At 43.1% G+C, this 14,686-nt stretch overlaps 1 protein-coding gene across 2 annotated transcripts in view; it reads right to left on the bottom strand.

The window, feature by feature from the left end:
- Positions 1–9,488: 9,488 nt before the first annotated feature.
- TBC1D9B (TBC1 domain family member 9B) overlaps positions 9,489–14,686 on the bottom strand; it is a 37,405-nt gene continuing 32,207 nt past the window's right edge. For both annotated transcript variants that reach the window (XM_069077646.1, XM_069077647.1), the window contains 3 exons: positions 14,222–14,281; positions 13,769–13,875; positions 9,489–11,732 (listed from right to left, as the gene is read on the bottom strand). In XM_069077646.1, the coding sequence (XP_068933747.1) occupies positions 11,037–11,732; positions 13,769–13,875; positions 14,222–14,281 (863 nt within the window). In that variant the 3' untranslated portion in view covers positions 9,489–11,036. The remainder of the gene's footprint in view (positions 11,733–13,768; positions 13,876–14,221; positions 14,282–14,686) is intronic.

Below are 14,686 nucleotides of genomic sequence, written 5' to 3'. Positions count from 1 at the left end.
TAACAAACTTTGTTTTAATTTGGCTGAGAGAAGACTCAAGTTGAATTCATTTGGCAGGATGCGGCGTATTGGTATTTTGGGGTCTTGGGCACCCCTAAACCCCAAACCTCAACAGTACAACTGTTGGACAAAGGGAAATCGAGGTACCAGAAATCTCCACCTAGAGGGGTGTGGCATGGGAGGGGGAAAGTTCAGTAAAGGTGGGAAAAGGACAAAACCCCTCTAGAAGGGGAAGAGCAAGGTGATGGCAAAAACATCGCTCTTGGAAACTGCTAGACCATGAAGACAGGGGGGTCTGCTTATCTACAAGGGTCCCAGCTACACAGGCAGTTTCCCAGTCTAGTGCAGACTGACTGGTACCTGTCTTGACTCCCAAGGACACATAAGGAGTCCAGTTTGGGATACAAACAACACATTTTGTCAGCTTTGGGGGGGTTGATATTGTCCTTGACACATTCAGGGTCTCCTGGATACTCTGGGTCTAGTGTTTCTGGAAAATATGGCAACTAAAAAAGACAAATTAAAGGCAACCCTTAACCATTCTTTAATACTTAGCACAGTGCCTGGCACACAGTAGATGCTTAATAAATGTTTGCTGCCTTTTTGGAACCTTGGGACATCGACTCTTGCACGCTATCCATTTCCTTGACTATCTTTGGTCATGCTAAAAGGCTACTCTGACTGTACTGGCCGCCTCCCTATTACTCTTGGTCTTCTGGCTAAACTTCTTTTATATTTCTATAGTGGAAGAAGTTTATGCTTCAGTTTCTCCCTAGATTTCTTGATCAATATTGGGTCTGGTGTGAACTTCAGGTTTTTGTTGGAACAGAAATGCAGGAGCTAAGCGTCTGCTTCTGATTCAGGCAGCCAGCGCAGCCAGAATAGTAATAAATGTTAAGAATGACAAGGGTGATGGGATGACTCAAGTGATAAATGCACCAAAGGGTGCTGAGTCAGGGCCAGGAATGGCAACTAAGCCAGGTCCTGTCTTTTGGGATGAGAAAGGGGCAAAAATAAACACCAAGAGCAGAGGTAATGCATTTTCTTTTGTAGAAAAGTGTGTAATTAGCTCTATGCTTTAGTATAAAGAATAACTTTCCTGTGTGGGTATTTTTAGTAATGCAGAAGCTAAACATTCCCTGTAGACTCTGGGATATAGAAAGAAAAGTGCATTCTGAGAAGAAAGACTTTCAATCAAGGTCTTAGAGCAGTCCAAGTCTAACAGCTAAACAAATGTGAATTTTTCCTTAAAAATTCAGAAACGTTGAGCTATTGCTAGCCATAGGTTACCAATGAAAGCATCTTTTGTAGAGCAGATGAGTGATGGGCAACACCCTGTAAACAAGGTGCAGACACAGACATGGCAAACATTCTGCAAACTGAACATAGTTACTATTGAGACCAGGAGAGGAAAACCATCTAAAACTACTGAAGTTCTACAGCTGAGCTCAGGGTGCCCTTCCTTTTGAGGCTTGTTGAGCATCAGGACTATGCAGATACCTTATGGTGGTGAGGGTTTACCATATCTGGGTGCCTTCAGAACCACCACTCTGGCCACCTCTCTGCCATGCTGCTGTGTTCTGCCCTCCATCTTTGACCTTGGCATAAGTACTTGTTGTAAAATAAGCAGTGGGTCAAATAGCTGTGCCTTTGATTAGCTGTATCAGCCATGCATAATTTGGCTGAAACAGCTCCTGATTATGTAGAAGTGAAGGCCTGAAAAATGCCATTATCTCATTTGATCCTCACAACAATTAATTCTGTGAGGTATGTACTTCCTTTAACTTTATTTAACACTGAAGAAAATAAATTGAGAGAGGTTAAATGGTTTTGCTTCTTAGGGTCACAGAGAAAGTTGTTTGAGGCAGGATTTGAAAACAGGTCTTCTTGACTTAGGCAGTTAGGTGGTACAATGTATAGAGCACTGGGATTGGAATGAGAAAGATTCATCTTCATGAGTTCAAATTTGCCTCAGACATTTACTAGCTGTGTGACCCTGGGCAAGTCCATTAACCCTGTTTGCCTCAGTTCCTCATCTGTAAAATAAGCTGGAAAAGGAAACTGCAAACCACTCCAGTATGTTGGCCAAGAAAACCCCAAATGGGAATATGAAGAGTTGGGCATGACTGGACAACCACCACAACAATTTCTTGACTTAAGTAATTTGTTTCTTTATGGATGTTGTCTCTTATAGTATAACCACAAATAAAAGGTTACTACACAGATGACAGTGATTCATCTATGAATTCAATCTATGAAAATATAAGGGCAAGAATAAACTCTTAAACAGTAATTTAAAAAAATGTCTGCACCTTTACATATAGTTTTCAAAATGGGAGGGCAGCGGCATTTACTTTTTATTCAGGGTGATGGAAGATTTGGTATAGAATAAATATACATGCCATTTTGCTGGCTGTCTTTTATAAAACCAGCTTTGTCCTTCTCCATTGTCTCCTCTTTTGAGTTGTATCAGGTCTTGCAGTTTTCATTAGAATCAATAGAGGAAGGGGATGATTCTGCTTCTGCTTCTTGGTAAGGATCCCCTTAATTCTGAAAGTCTCACGGGAGGATTATAATGAAGAGATGAGAGCTGAGATTCCACCACGATGGCTGGACGAGTGAAAAAGCATCCCTTCTCTTTTCCTCAAGCTTTGAGATCTTCTTGATCAGAAAGCTAACTTTATGTCAGCAATTCCCCAAGTAACAGAGGCAGTACCGAGGGCTGTCCCTCCCTGTCAACCCAGTTATGACCTTGGGCATACTGAACCACTGACTTGGCATTATTCCAGTGGGCAACAAATCTGTTTGCCTGGACCACCCTAATCTGAAAACTGATAGCTGTAACAATTACAGGGACTTTCTCTTTCATCCACTTACACTGCCTCAACCAGCATTCTGTCTTCAGTCATTAGCATTGTATGATAAACCTTGCTTTTTACACTCTGTAGATGAATTCTAACAGCAGTTGTTAGCTGGCTTTTGTATGCTGCACTGCAGACAGCAATAATCATGTCCTATCAAGAATTTTCCGAGGAATTTTCAGGAAAGGTTAAGGACAGTAGGTGATATTGGGGGAGGAGGTTGATGCAAGGCTTACTGAGGGAAAATTGATGGGTCAGGCACTGCTCAAGGGAGGGTAAGAGAGCTCAATATTTGCTCAAAGAGTTTCAGTGGGTTTCTGGAATGCTCAGGGAAAGTTCTGGGAGGCACCAGGAGGGCTTAGGAGGAACTGTGTGTGTGTGGTGCTTATGAAGCTTCAGGGAACATGAAGAAAGGATCAAGGAAGGTCAGGGAGTAAATACTCAAGGTATAGTTAGGAGCTGAATAGAAAAAAATAGAGGGATCAGGAAACACTGACTGGGGGGGCTCAGGGTGATTTTGGAGGGTTCAGGAAGACTCAGTGAACACTCATTACTTAAGGGGGCTTATTGAATGCTCAGGGTTTAACAGGTCAGGGAGAAGCTGGGGAGGTTCAGGGAGATATGAGAAATTAGGGAGTATCAGAGAAATCTTTCCAGAAGCCACAGGAATTTAGGGAGGATCGGGGAACTGTTAGCATTCTAGGTTAGTTATCAGATTAACAAACAACCAAATACAACACCTGAATGGTTGAATCTGTTAGAAATTTATGTTATCTAAATTCAATTGGATTCGCACTGCTGCACTGAAATTCTTTTCTTCACTTAATAATGCTGTTTTATACTTGTTCCAAGAGTCTTCTGACCTTGGGATCTTTTATTTTTGGTAATAATGCATTTTGGCAGGTTGTCCTCAACAACTCAAACCTCACAGACTTTTCTTTGAAAGGTATGTAAATTTATTAAGGATACAGAATTAACTCATACATTAATCTTCTATTCAACTTCTACTCAGATCAAATGATATGCTAGTGGGAGGCAGGTTTTTTTTGGAGGGGAGAAGGCAAGGCAATTGGGGTTAAGTGACTTGCCCAAGGTCACACAGCTAGTAAGTATATCAAGTGTTTGATCTTTGAACTCAGGTCCTCCTGGCTCCAGGGTCAGTGCTACATTCACTTCACCACCCTGGGAGACAGTTTTTAGTAGGTCATATCAAACTTTCAAGGATGGGCTTGGCAATGGATTGTATACTTGTTAATTCAAGGATAAGCCTAGAAAATTTTGGTGAGGCTCACCACAGGTTGGCTATTGGATAAAGATAATTTTGGCCAGAACAACTAAAGATGAGGGTTTGTTTGGTCAGAAAGGGATTGTGATGTGTAATATACAACCTTCCCTGATGAATTTACAGATCCTTGAAATACTAATTAAATTAAGGAAAATTTAAACTTTAAGACAAATATACAAATACACTTCTAAAAATGGGAATTTACTTCAATCAGGTAATTACTTTGCATGAGGAATTTAATTTTAAGAAGTAACTTGCCGGGGCGGCTAGGTGGTGCAGTGAATAGAGCACCGGCCCTGGAGTCAGGAGGATCTGAGTTCAAATTTGGTCTCCGACACTTGATACACTTATGAGCCATGTGACTTTGGGCAAGTCACTAAACCCCAATTGGCTCCCCCCCCAAAAAAAGTAACTTACCCATACCAGTTAGGCAGACAAGACATGGGAAAGAGATCTGGAGTCAGGCTCAAGAGAGGGAGATCCATATGCACATGGCATACTGGTGACAGAAATAGTGGTTGTAATTTTTCAGGAAAGTATCTCTGAGGAGATGGAATAGAGCAGAATCCCAATAGACACTGGATTATGCTTGTCAAAGTGTGTTCAAAGTCCAGTCAGAATAAATCTTTGTAGAATTGAAAGATAAAAGATCTCCTAATCTGAGCCTCATGCCTAGTAGTGCTTCCTCCAAAAACAAAAGAAAACAAACTCAAAGAGCTCCAGTCTCTCCCTCACACACACACATATAATTTATGTTCTCAAACATCATTTGCATCCCTTGCATTCCTATGAACAAACTGTATTGGAATACTTTTCTGCTCTGCCCGGCTTAATGTTGCAAGCATGTTTGCCTTCATTTTTTTCCCTACCAGCAAGTTCCCAGAATGAAGGAGAGCTTCAGGGAACAGATCGGCTTCTTAAAGGGGAAGAGCTTTGCTGTGGAAGGTAGAGAAGGACACCCTGTAGGTACATTGTTCGGATGGGTTCTGCCAGGTTCTGATCTAGGAACAACAAACTGACGTCTCACATGTGTTGTTGGGTCTAGTTAAAAAACAAACAAACAAACAAAAAATCCCCTTTGGGCTCTTGGGTAGTTTTGCCCCGGAATTCAGTTTACTCAGTAGTCTTTGGGTAGGCAAGAGAAGCAGCAGCATGGTAGTGACCAGAACTGCTGTACTTGGGGTAGAGGAAAACTGGGGTTGGACCCTGATCTGAGGAGGCTGTGTGTCCCGGGCAAGCAACCTAACCACGCTTCATCTTCCTCGGCAAGCTGCGAATGTAAACAGCCCCTGCCGCCCAAGACGAGGCTCACACTAGACACTCGGGGAGAGCACTTGGTAAAACTCCAAAGCTCCACGTGCGAACTCCAGTTATTATAATCATTACAATTACGCCACCGGGGAGGCCCCCTTCCTCCAGATAACGGGCTAGGTCCGTATTTCAAAGGCGCTGGGAATATGGAATATGGGAGAGGGTAGGTGTTTAGGAAGTGAGCCTAAGTGGGAGGGTCAGAGGTGACAGGTCAGAGGATATAGGTCCAGGTCAGCCTGTATCACGCACATGTCCCTCCGGGTCGAGCAGAATAACCAGAATTCCCAGAAATGCTGATAGAGAATCTTGGCGCCTGCGCAGAGCTCTAAATCCTCTCTAGCCAGGTCGGGAGGCCCTGGCGTTTATCTCTATGATCAGCGGTGTCAGTTCTCAGCTGCTGAACCCACCCCGGCTCGGAGCTGCGGCTGCACGGGGCTGCCCACCCAGGTCTGGGTGCTTTGTAGAGTGCAGAGCCAATGCTATCTCCGTGCCCTCCGAGCTCTCCGACTGAGCTGGAGATAGGTGTTGTTTCCAGCTGTCCACGGAGTTCGGGAGATTTAGAGCTGGAATGGACCTAGAGGCCATCTAGTTCGGCCCCCAAATTAAAAAAAAAAGTTAAAATTTTATTTTTTCAATGGACAGAAATCTATTTTATTTCCTATCCCCTCCCCATTAGAACAAAACAAAAGAAAAATAAATATGCAAAACAAATTATTACATCAATTGCCCACGTCCAAAAAACGTCTTCTTCGGCATCCTAAGTCCCTTATATTTCTTTCAGGTGAGTAGCATGCTTTATCGCTTGTCCTCTGGAGGTTAGTCATTGTCCAACTACTTCATTTTAAAGATGAGGAAACTGAGGCTGAGGTAAGGTGACATGGGCGTGCCCTGGTCACAGAAGTGAGTCTGTGCCTGAATATGGATGCAAAATCAGGTTCTTGACTTAGGCACAGTTTTCTTTCTACTACAGATTATCCCCTAGGGGAAACATAGATTAGTTTCATTTTACATATAGTGGTAGTGCAGTTCATTGGGAAACCTGACCCACTCACTTCCTGCCCCTGGAAATTCATGAAATGACATTAGATAAGGGGAAGGAACATAGACACTGAGGTGTTAAAATATAATAAAGTGGAAAGATAAGGTGACACTTTATGTGATGTTCTCAGATAAAAAATTCCAGTCAGTCATTAAATAACCAAAGATAGGCCTTTAAAAAATAGGTCACAGACTCTAGAAAGCAGTTTAGTTGAGGCAAGAGACAGCTTTGAGGACTTACATGACTTTATGTATCAAGAGGAGAGATAGCCCTACTAGTAAGGACGAGGATGAATTAATCTTGTGGCCTTGCTAAGCTTTGTCTCCCCAGGAACAAAGATTGCTGAGAACTTGCCTCCTGTCAAGATGAAGAAAAGACCTCCATTTGGGTATTAAGTGCTGTGCTTAAACTTGTTGTAACTGGGGTAGATTCAATTGTGATCCAGGGGTGGGGAACTTTTGACCTTTTTGTGTTCTATGATTGAACAAATGAATGTACTTTACTTATGATTGGAAACTAATCTCCATTTGAGAAGAGGGGCTTTGTGATGGACTAAATGAAGGTACAGCCTAGGGGTGGAGTAGTATTTAGAACTGGTATTTTGTAATTGATTGAATGAATGGAAGGTCCTGGGGTGGGGTAGTACTTGGAGATTAATCACACTTAGTAAATGCTGTATTTTGAATGATGTCATATTTTGATCTTCTCTGTTTTTAATTTGTCACTGAATAAAATGGAGAGCACCTATGCTGGTATTTTGAACCTTGGGAAGTTGCTTTTGCTTGGCATTACATTACAGTGTGTCCACATCCTTCCCTATAATGTGGTGTGTAGTTGTGAGAGGCTATATAACAGGTTTATAGAAAGCAATGTTTTGTAACCATCATCACCCATGTCTCTCAGCAAATGCTTTTGCTTTAAACTAATTATGTCTACTGACTGACTATTAAAGGTAAGCATAGCAATGGGGGCTTGTGAGCTATAGTTTAGAGAGTGTGGGTTCACAGAGTACCTTGAACCTGGGAGTAGTCTTGTGTTTGGATGAATGGGAGCTGGAAGGATGGCACTTCCATAAATAGAAATAAGGAAGTTGGAAGAGGGTAGCTTTTTTGGAGAAGATGGTGAATTTGGGACAAGTTGAGTTTTAGATGTCAGTAGGACATATGACAGAAATGTAGTTGGAAATGCAGGGCTAGTTTTCAGAAGAGATTAAGGATGAACATACAAATATGGGAGTCAGTTTGGTGGAGGTGATACTTGAACCCATGGGAAAGTATTAATTCACATATGGAGAGTATATATAGAAAAAAATTTGTGTGTGTGTGTGTGTGTGTGTGTGTGTGAGATGGACCTCTTTGGCAGTCTGGTGAAGCCTATGGACCCCCTTCTCAGAATAATGTTTCCAAACGCATTTAGAATATATAGAATTAAAAAGGAAAATAAATAATATTGAAATAGTTATCAAAATGTTTTTTTAAAAATGTTCATGGACCCCAAGTTAAGAACACCTGGTACAGAAAATTAAGGCCGAGGACAGAGGCTTGTAGGACAACTACTCTTAGGAAGTAGGATACTTTCCTTCTCAAAAGCAAGCAGCATCATGGAAACTAGGGGAGAAAATATCTAAGAGGAGGAGGTGATTAACAGTGCTGATGCTACAAAAAGGCAGACGAAGAGAAGGCTTGAGAAAAAGGCTACTGAATTTATTAATTAAGAAGTGATCTTAGAAAGAACAGTTTCCATAGAGTGGATAAGTGAGGCAGTGAAAGAAGTGTTAAGGACAGGAGACTGATCAGAGAAGAGCATTTCAGAGTTCAAAATCTTGGTGCAACAGTCTTGGTGGATAGCGAGCTCTAAGGTAGTTGAAAGTGGAGATGGGAGGGAGACTGTAGGAGTTGGAGAAGTTGATGAGCTGAGATACCAGTGTTTTAGGGCTGCCAACATGAATGTGAAGTCACCAAGGCTGAAGGAGTAGTTGAGGTGGAGAAGATAACTGTGAATCAGGTACTGTCCTCATGGAGAGAGGAAGAAGAGACTTGAAGATTGTTAGAATACACAAACAGAGATAAAATAGGGTAATTAAAGAACCACAAACTAGAGGGCACTGAGTGATGAGGGCAAAGGGAAGGCATGTACCTTAGACTAAGGTGCTGAAAAGCAAGGAGTGTGCAGTTTTCTTAGTTCTATGTGATGGGTGGGTATGAAAACTGTTGATTAATTAACTGTTGATGTCTTCCCCAGAAAGTCCTATTTTTGTCCAGGCCAGAAAATGGAAGAGATCTTGAGTGGAGAATTTCTAAGCAGAATAGGGGTTCCAGAAATTCCAGGGAAGGGAAGGACAGAAGGGAATGGTAAGATGTAAGACTGTTCTGGATATGAATGAGTGAGAAGGCAGAGATAGCAAGAGACAGCAGTTTTTGATTAGGCAATGACAGCTTTGAATCATGGGGATTAGAGGATCAGGAGGTAAGATTTTGTTGGCCAGAAGAAACATAAGGTCTGTAGAGGCTTGTTGCCACATTGGATCGGATTACATTGTTGGTGTGAAGGAACCTTTGCTGTTGCTGTTTTCTAGCTGGAACCCTCTCAGCTGATTGTGGAAGGCTTCTGACAGCTAGGAAGGGGCTGAAGGGAAGGAGGCTTCAACTGATGGCAGTCAAGCTGCTGGTTGGTGGTGGTGGCACAGATCCTGGCTTCATATAAAGCTCCTGTCTATCTGGACAAGGGCTAGATACAACAATTCAATTAAGGCCAGGGCTCCCCTGGCCTATGGACACATAGAAAAAGAGGGTGCTAGGGGATGAAGAATGATGTGGAAAAGGATGAGGGATGGAGAGGAGAAAGCAGGATGCAGGAGACAGGACCCAAGATTGGGACCTGACAGAAGGAAGGATTATTTGGTTTCCGGATTTATGTTATTTGAGACAAGGCCCCAACCTCTTGTTTTCATTTCTTTCACTGATGACATGACAGATCAGGCTGGAAAGAGTAAGACCATGTAGAGTATTTTTATTTTAAAATCAATTACAATAAGTTACAACATTTAGTAAAAAGCAGGAGGGTTTCTGGCCATAGCTGAAGAGGCAGAAGTAAGCCCTTCGGGGAAGGGCAGGCCATCCCTCTGGGGGAGGGGTGAAAGGCCATGGAGGGCCCTACACTGAAGACTTTTTTCCTGCCTTCCAAAACTTCCTCACATGGGTACCTTCTGTAGTGGGGTAAACCAGAGCACAGCCTCCTCCCTCCCTCCGTCTCCATGCCTGGCTCTGGAGGAAGGGGAACAGAAGTTTCCTGGTCCGTCCCTTTCCTTCCAGTTGACGGAGAGCACCAAGTCTTAGCCAGTCAGTGAAGAGCTTAGGAGGAGCCTGTGTAAGCTGGAACAACGAGGCCCTTCCTCAGAACCCATTTCGTTATCTGCAAAACTTCCCTCTCCCCTAGAGGGGTCTACAGGGCAGGGGTCCCTTCTGTGGTAGGCTTTGTTCCTAGCAGCCCCTGAGAAGCCACCTCTTTGGATGTCGTTCTGGAAGCTGCTGAAGCATGTTTTCTCTGGGTTTCCATACCTTGTACTGGGAGGAACTCTCCTTTCAGGGCATGTTATTAGGTAGGCACTGAAAAAGTGATTCACTTTTAAGCAAACTTAAATGACTAAAATAAGATATACCAAGAAACACCTGGTGCTGTTTTTAAATGTTAATAGTGAAAGAAATGAAATGGATAATAATGAAAGCAGCAGTAATTATGTCCTCCCATCCCCCTAGTTCGGAGGCCTGCTTTAAGAAATCTCTCTATCTTCCCTCCAGGCTTCAACCTCAGTGAGCTCTGTTCTCCCTACAGAGCAACCTGAAGGGATGGATGATTTTAGCACCTAACTCACGTATGAAGGGTTAAAACCAAAACCTATCTCCTGGCAAAAGGCTAAGTGACAGCACAACCAGAGCTGGACCCACAGGTCACTGAAACCAGGAACTGCAGACTGAGCCAGTAACCTGGGCATGGGGACACATGAAATAGAACAGGCTCGCTGCATTACACTGGGAGTCTGCTTTCAGAGGCCAGTGGCCTGTGACATTTCCACAGTGTGTGGCATGGAGGCAGGTGGCCAAAGAAAGGGATGATTCCCTGCTAAGCTACGGCCTCTGTGCAAAATCACCCAGGAATCCGTGAAGGCAGGGTATGGAGAGGGCAGCTGCACCCCAAACAAACACTGCTTTAATAACTCCTGAAAATTATACAAGCAGAGGCAGACATGCATAATTTACTGTGTGGTTCTCTGAGCCTTGGGCACCAGGAGTTTCTGATAGCAGTAAGATTACAACAGTTTTGCTCTTCCATGCCCCAAACAATTTTGGCCAGAGAAGTAAGGTGTTTATATTCGTTAGCCACTTGGGAAAAGCCCTCCCTTTTCAATTATGCCTGTCACTGATGTGGTGGAAAATTCTGGGCTTGTTTGTTAAAATAAGAAAAAATCCTCCCATCTTGTGCCACAGTGGTCCAATTCTCACTCATTTACCTTCTAAAACCTTACTGTTTGCTCACGTGAGGGTCAGCCTGAAATGGAGGAGAGTTCATAGTCACTAGATGAGCTAAACTGCCTTTCCATCTTCTTCTGATCCTTGATCTTCAGGCCAATATCCACCTTTTTTTCAAAGAAGTTCACCAGTGCAGTCTCTGTAAGTATGGAAGCCAAGATCTGCTCAAAGGATATGGACCAATCAGTATCAATGGTGCTGCCATACCTGGATGCAGGGCTGCCTGCTTCACACCCCACCAGCACAGTATCATCAGCAATATCTTCACACTGTAGGGAGCTGGTGCTCACCATGGAATAGGAAGACATAGACATGTCGTCTTTGGTTTCATCATCTGACAGCAGCTGGGAGGGGGATCCTTGCCCTTCTCCTCGCCCTTCCTCACTTACAAGCTGATTCTCCCGCAGTGTCTTTCCGGACTGCGTGTCTCCCCCAGCTTTCTGTTCTGGATCCACAGGGGAATGCTGCTCCCCAGCTGAGCTCTGCCTGTGTTCTGACGGGAGAGACTCTTCCTCGCTTGTCAAGTCCTGCTCATTGCTGGCTGAGTTGCCCTCTGGCTTTCTGTGGGGCCGGCTGGAGAATTTCTTGCCAACTTCTCCAATTCGGAGAAGGAGGCTGGCCACAGTGGCGATGGCATGATACAGCTCCTGTTCTACCGGATCCTCACTGAACATATTATAAAGGGTCTTGCACAATTCAATAAATTGTTCCTTTTATGCAGGGGAATATAAAAGAAGAGACCATGGGTCAGAATGAAACAGCAGCAAGCTCAATACTGTCACTTTGGCAAAGCGCAAACATCAGAAAGGCGTGAGCTGTCATTAGTATTAGAGTTACAGAGCCTTCCCAAGTTAAGTAAGGACAGGGAACTTAGTAAATGCTGAGTCCAGATGGACATTTTTTTTTTTGATTGGACTTGTTATCTAATTAGTATAGGGAACTCCCAGTGAGTAAATTTCTTATATCAATGCAGACTGTTGTCTGCTCTGCAAATTATGGCCTTAAGTGAATTATCTGGGACCACAGAGAGATTAAGCGACTTGCTTGGGTTTACAGGAACCTAGGTCTTCCTCCTTCTGAGGTCACCTCTCTGTCTATTATACCACATTATCTCTCTGTGGAAAATGCTATTCTCAATCATAGGATGACCACAATAATATAAAAGATACTGAAAGTCTTCAGAACTCTGATCAATGCAATGACCATCTGTGACTTCAGAGGACTGATGAGGAGGAGGAAGCCTCTCGAGACATGGGCAGATTACAGGAGTGGAATGAGGCTCATGTTGTCACTGTCAGATGTGGTCAAAGTGCTGATTTATTTTTTTGTTACATGGGAGGTCATGTGGGGGAAATGTCATGGGGACTGGGAATGTGGAGTTCCTGGAAAATGACAGTGATCTAAAAATTAGAGAGCATCAAACACACATAAAAAGAGAGAATATTGCCCTTTAAAGAGACGGACACCACAGTATATGTGCCCTGTCTGTGAAAGCAGGCAACCAAGGCAGCCACACTGTTGGAAAAAACCCACTTAGCTGGTCCTGGCTGCCAACATCACTCAGTCTTGGGAGCTCAGCAGAGCCATTAGAGAGAGGTTAGGATAAAAGAGACGCCTGCTGTGATATCATTAGCACACTGTATGAATACTGGTATTTCAGATCCTGGATCTCTGTTACTTAAGGAAGAAACCTTCAAACTTTTCTGTAGTGCTGGAGGGCTAATGCTTGTGGGTGTTTTTGTGTCTTAGAGTTGATTTGAGCAATAAGATTCATGACTCCACATTAGAAAACATGTGATTGTTGTTGGTCTGGCCCAAGAGGGTGAAAATGATGCCCTCTTGGCAGGCATTTCAAGCTGTCTAGCCTGGTTCTATGCCAAGACAAACCATCCTGTAATGGCCAGGTTGGAACAGAGGGTAGAATGGCACCTTAGGAGGGTCTTAAAAGGCAGGGGAAAAACAAGAAACATTCCCATGCCCTCAGAGAAACCTTTCACTTACATTCCTTCCATTTTCAATAGCTGCTAGCCAAGAGAAATCCATACCAGAGTGTAAATGTCATGATAAAGTCACAGGAATGCAATAGCCCCTTGGGAAGACCCCAGGCAAGCAGGGCTATTATTTAATTGGCACCAGAAGAGCCTTAAAAGCTGTAAACAGAAGAAAGTGACAGCCTGCCTTCTGCTGCCCCAAGAGGTACCCTCTTAGAAAAGGCAGTAATATTTTGTTTAGGTTGGGGGGGGAGAGGGAAGGAAGGAGAAGAGTGGGCACACACTATTGTACTCAAATGTTCTACATTTAAAACTATACCATAACATATGTATTCCTAAGGAGTAAGTGAAAAGTATACCTTGGAGTAATTAGTATTAGAAAGGAATATGACATATAAGGTCAGAGCTGTCTGGAACACTCATCTAATGGCAGGGAAGGGAGAAGACCTCAGCTGGGAAAAGGTATGGAAGGAAAATCACATGGCTTGGGCTGGGCATGGTGAGTTACCAAATGCTAGGACATATAATCTCATTTGTCATTTTTCCAAGAGCTTTTACCACAGAATGCCAGGGTTAGATAAGGCTATTTAGTCTGACTAGGCCAGCTTGTTCAAGCCCCTCATTTCATTGAGCTAGGAACTGAGCCCATGAAGACCATGGTAATCTCAGTTGTATAACAGACAACTATCATCCTCCTTAATCAAGAAGCATGTCTTAAGCACGTGTTTTTTCTAGTTCTTCGTTGACTTTCATACCTGGCTCATTTTGGGAAGATCCTTAATAGTTTCCTTCTTGGACTCTTTTTCGCTGGCCCACATTTGAAGGTAGTACCTGTAGTCTGGGGAGTTGGCCCCCTTCTCTTCTGCAAAGAAAGGAAAAAACAGACAAGGCAGAAGGTCCATAGGATACAAAAATTACTTCTGTGGTGAACTGAAGGAAATCTAAAAATGATCATAGGCTGGAAGCTAAGGGTGCTAATACCAAACAAGGTCCATTTAACAGGGAGAGGGCTATACGTCAGGACTCAGAAAGGTCTGTAGCACTTTTCACATGTCTTTCAGTTGTGTCTTTTTTCACTGTTATTACTGGGAGGACAATAGGATATAGGGAAAGGGGTGAGAGAGAGTGTGTGTGTGTGTGTGTGTGTATGTGAAATGTACATATCACACTGGTATTAATCAGTCATATCTGACAATATTTTACGTTACCTCTTTTTTCTTTGAGATCTCCACTTCCACTTCCTTCTTTTTCTTCAGGAGATGCAGCTTCTAAGTAACCAGAAAGAAGAAAATCACATATATGTTTCAGTTATAAGACACAAAATGAAAATTCTGAAATTTATTTTAGAAAATTATTCCTGGAAAACTGGACCCATTTTGTTCACTATTTCCCCTTAGCCATTATTTCCCCAACTGCACCATTTAATTTCTGTTATACCCCTAGCTCTCCTTCCCATCATCTTTCTTCTTCTGTCCCTATGTCCAACCTTAGAAAGAACTCCCATAAGCTCAGGGAAAATATTACTAAGATGTTATTATAGTCCTCATAAGAATGAATCATGCTATACTTGCTCTTCATTCAGGGCCAAAGAGGCCATGGGATGACACGATTGCAGGGGAAAATAGGCTCCCTATAAAAACCAGTGCTCTGTTGGGAAAGCTGAAACTCAAGGA

The sequence above is a fragment of the Petaurus breviceps genome, unplaced genomic scaffold, assembly GCF_028583685.1.
Source record: "Petaurus breviceps papuanus isolate PSGF00001 unplaced genomic scaffold, PetGlider_PUasm1.0 90994, whole genome shotgun sequence".
Taxonomy (NCBI): Eukaryota; Metazoa; Chordata; class Mammalia; order Diprotodontia; family Petauridae; genus Petaurus; species Petaurus breviceps.
Note: the sequence above shows the minus strand (reverse complement) of the source record. Positions and strands in the feature narration are given on the sequence as shown.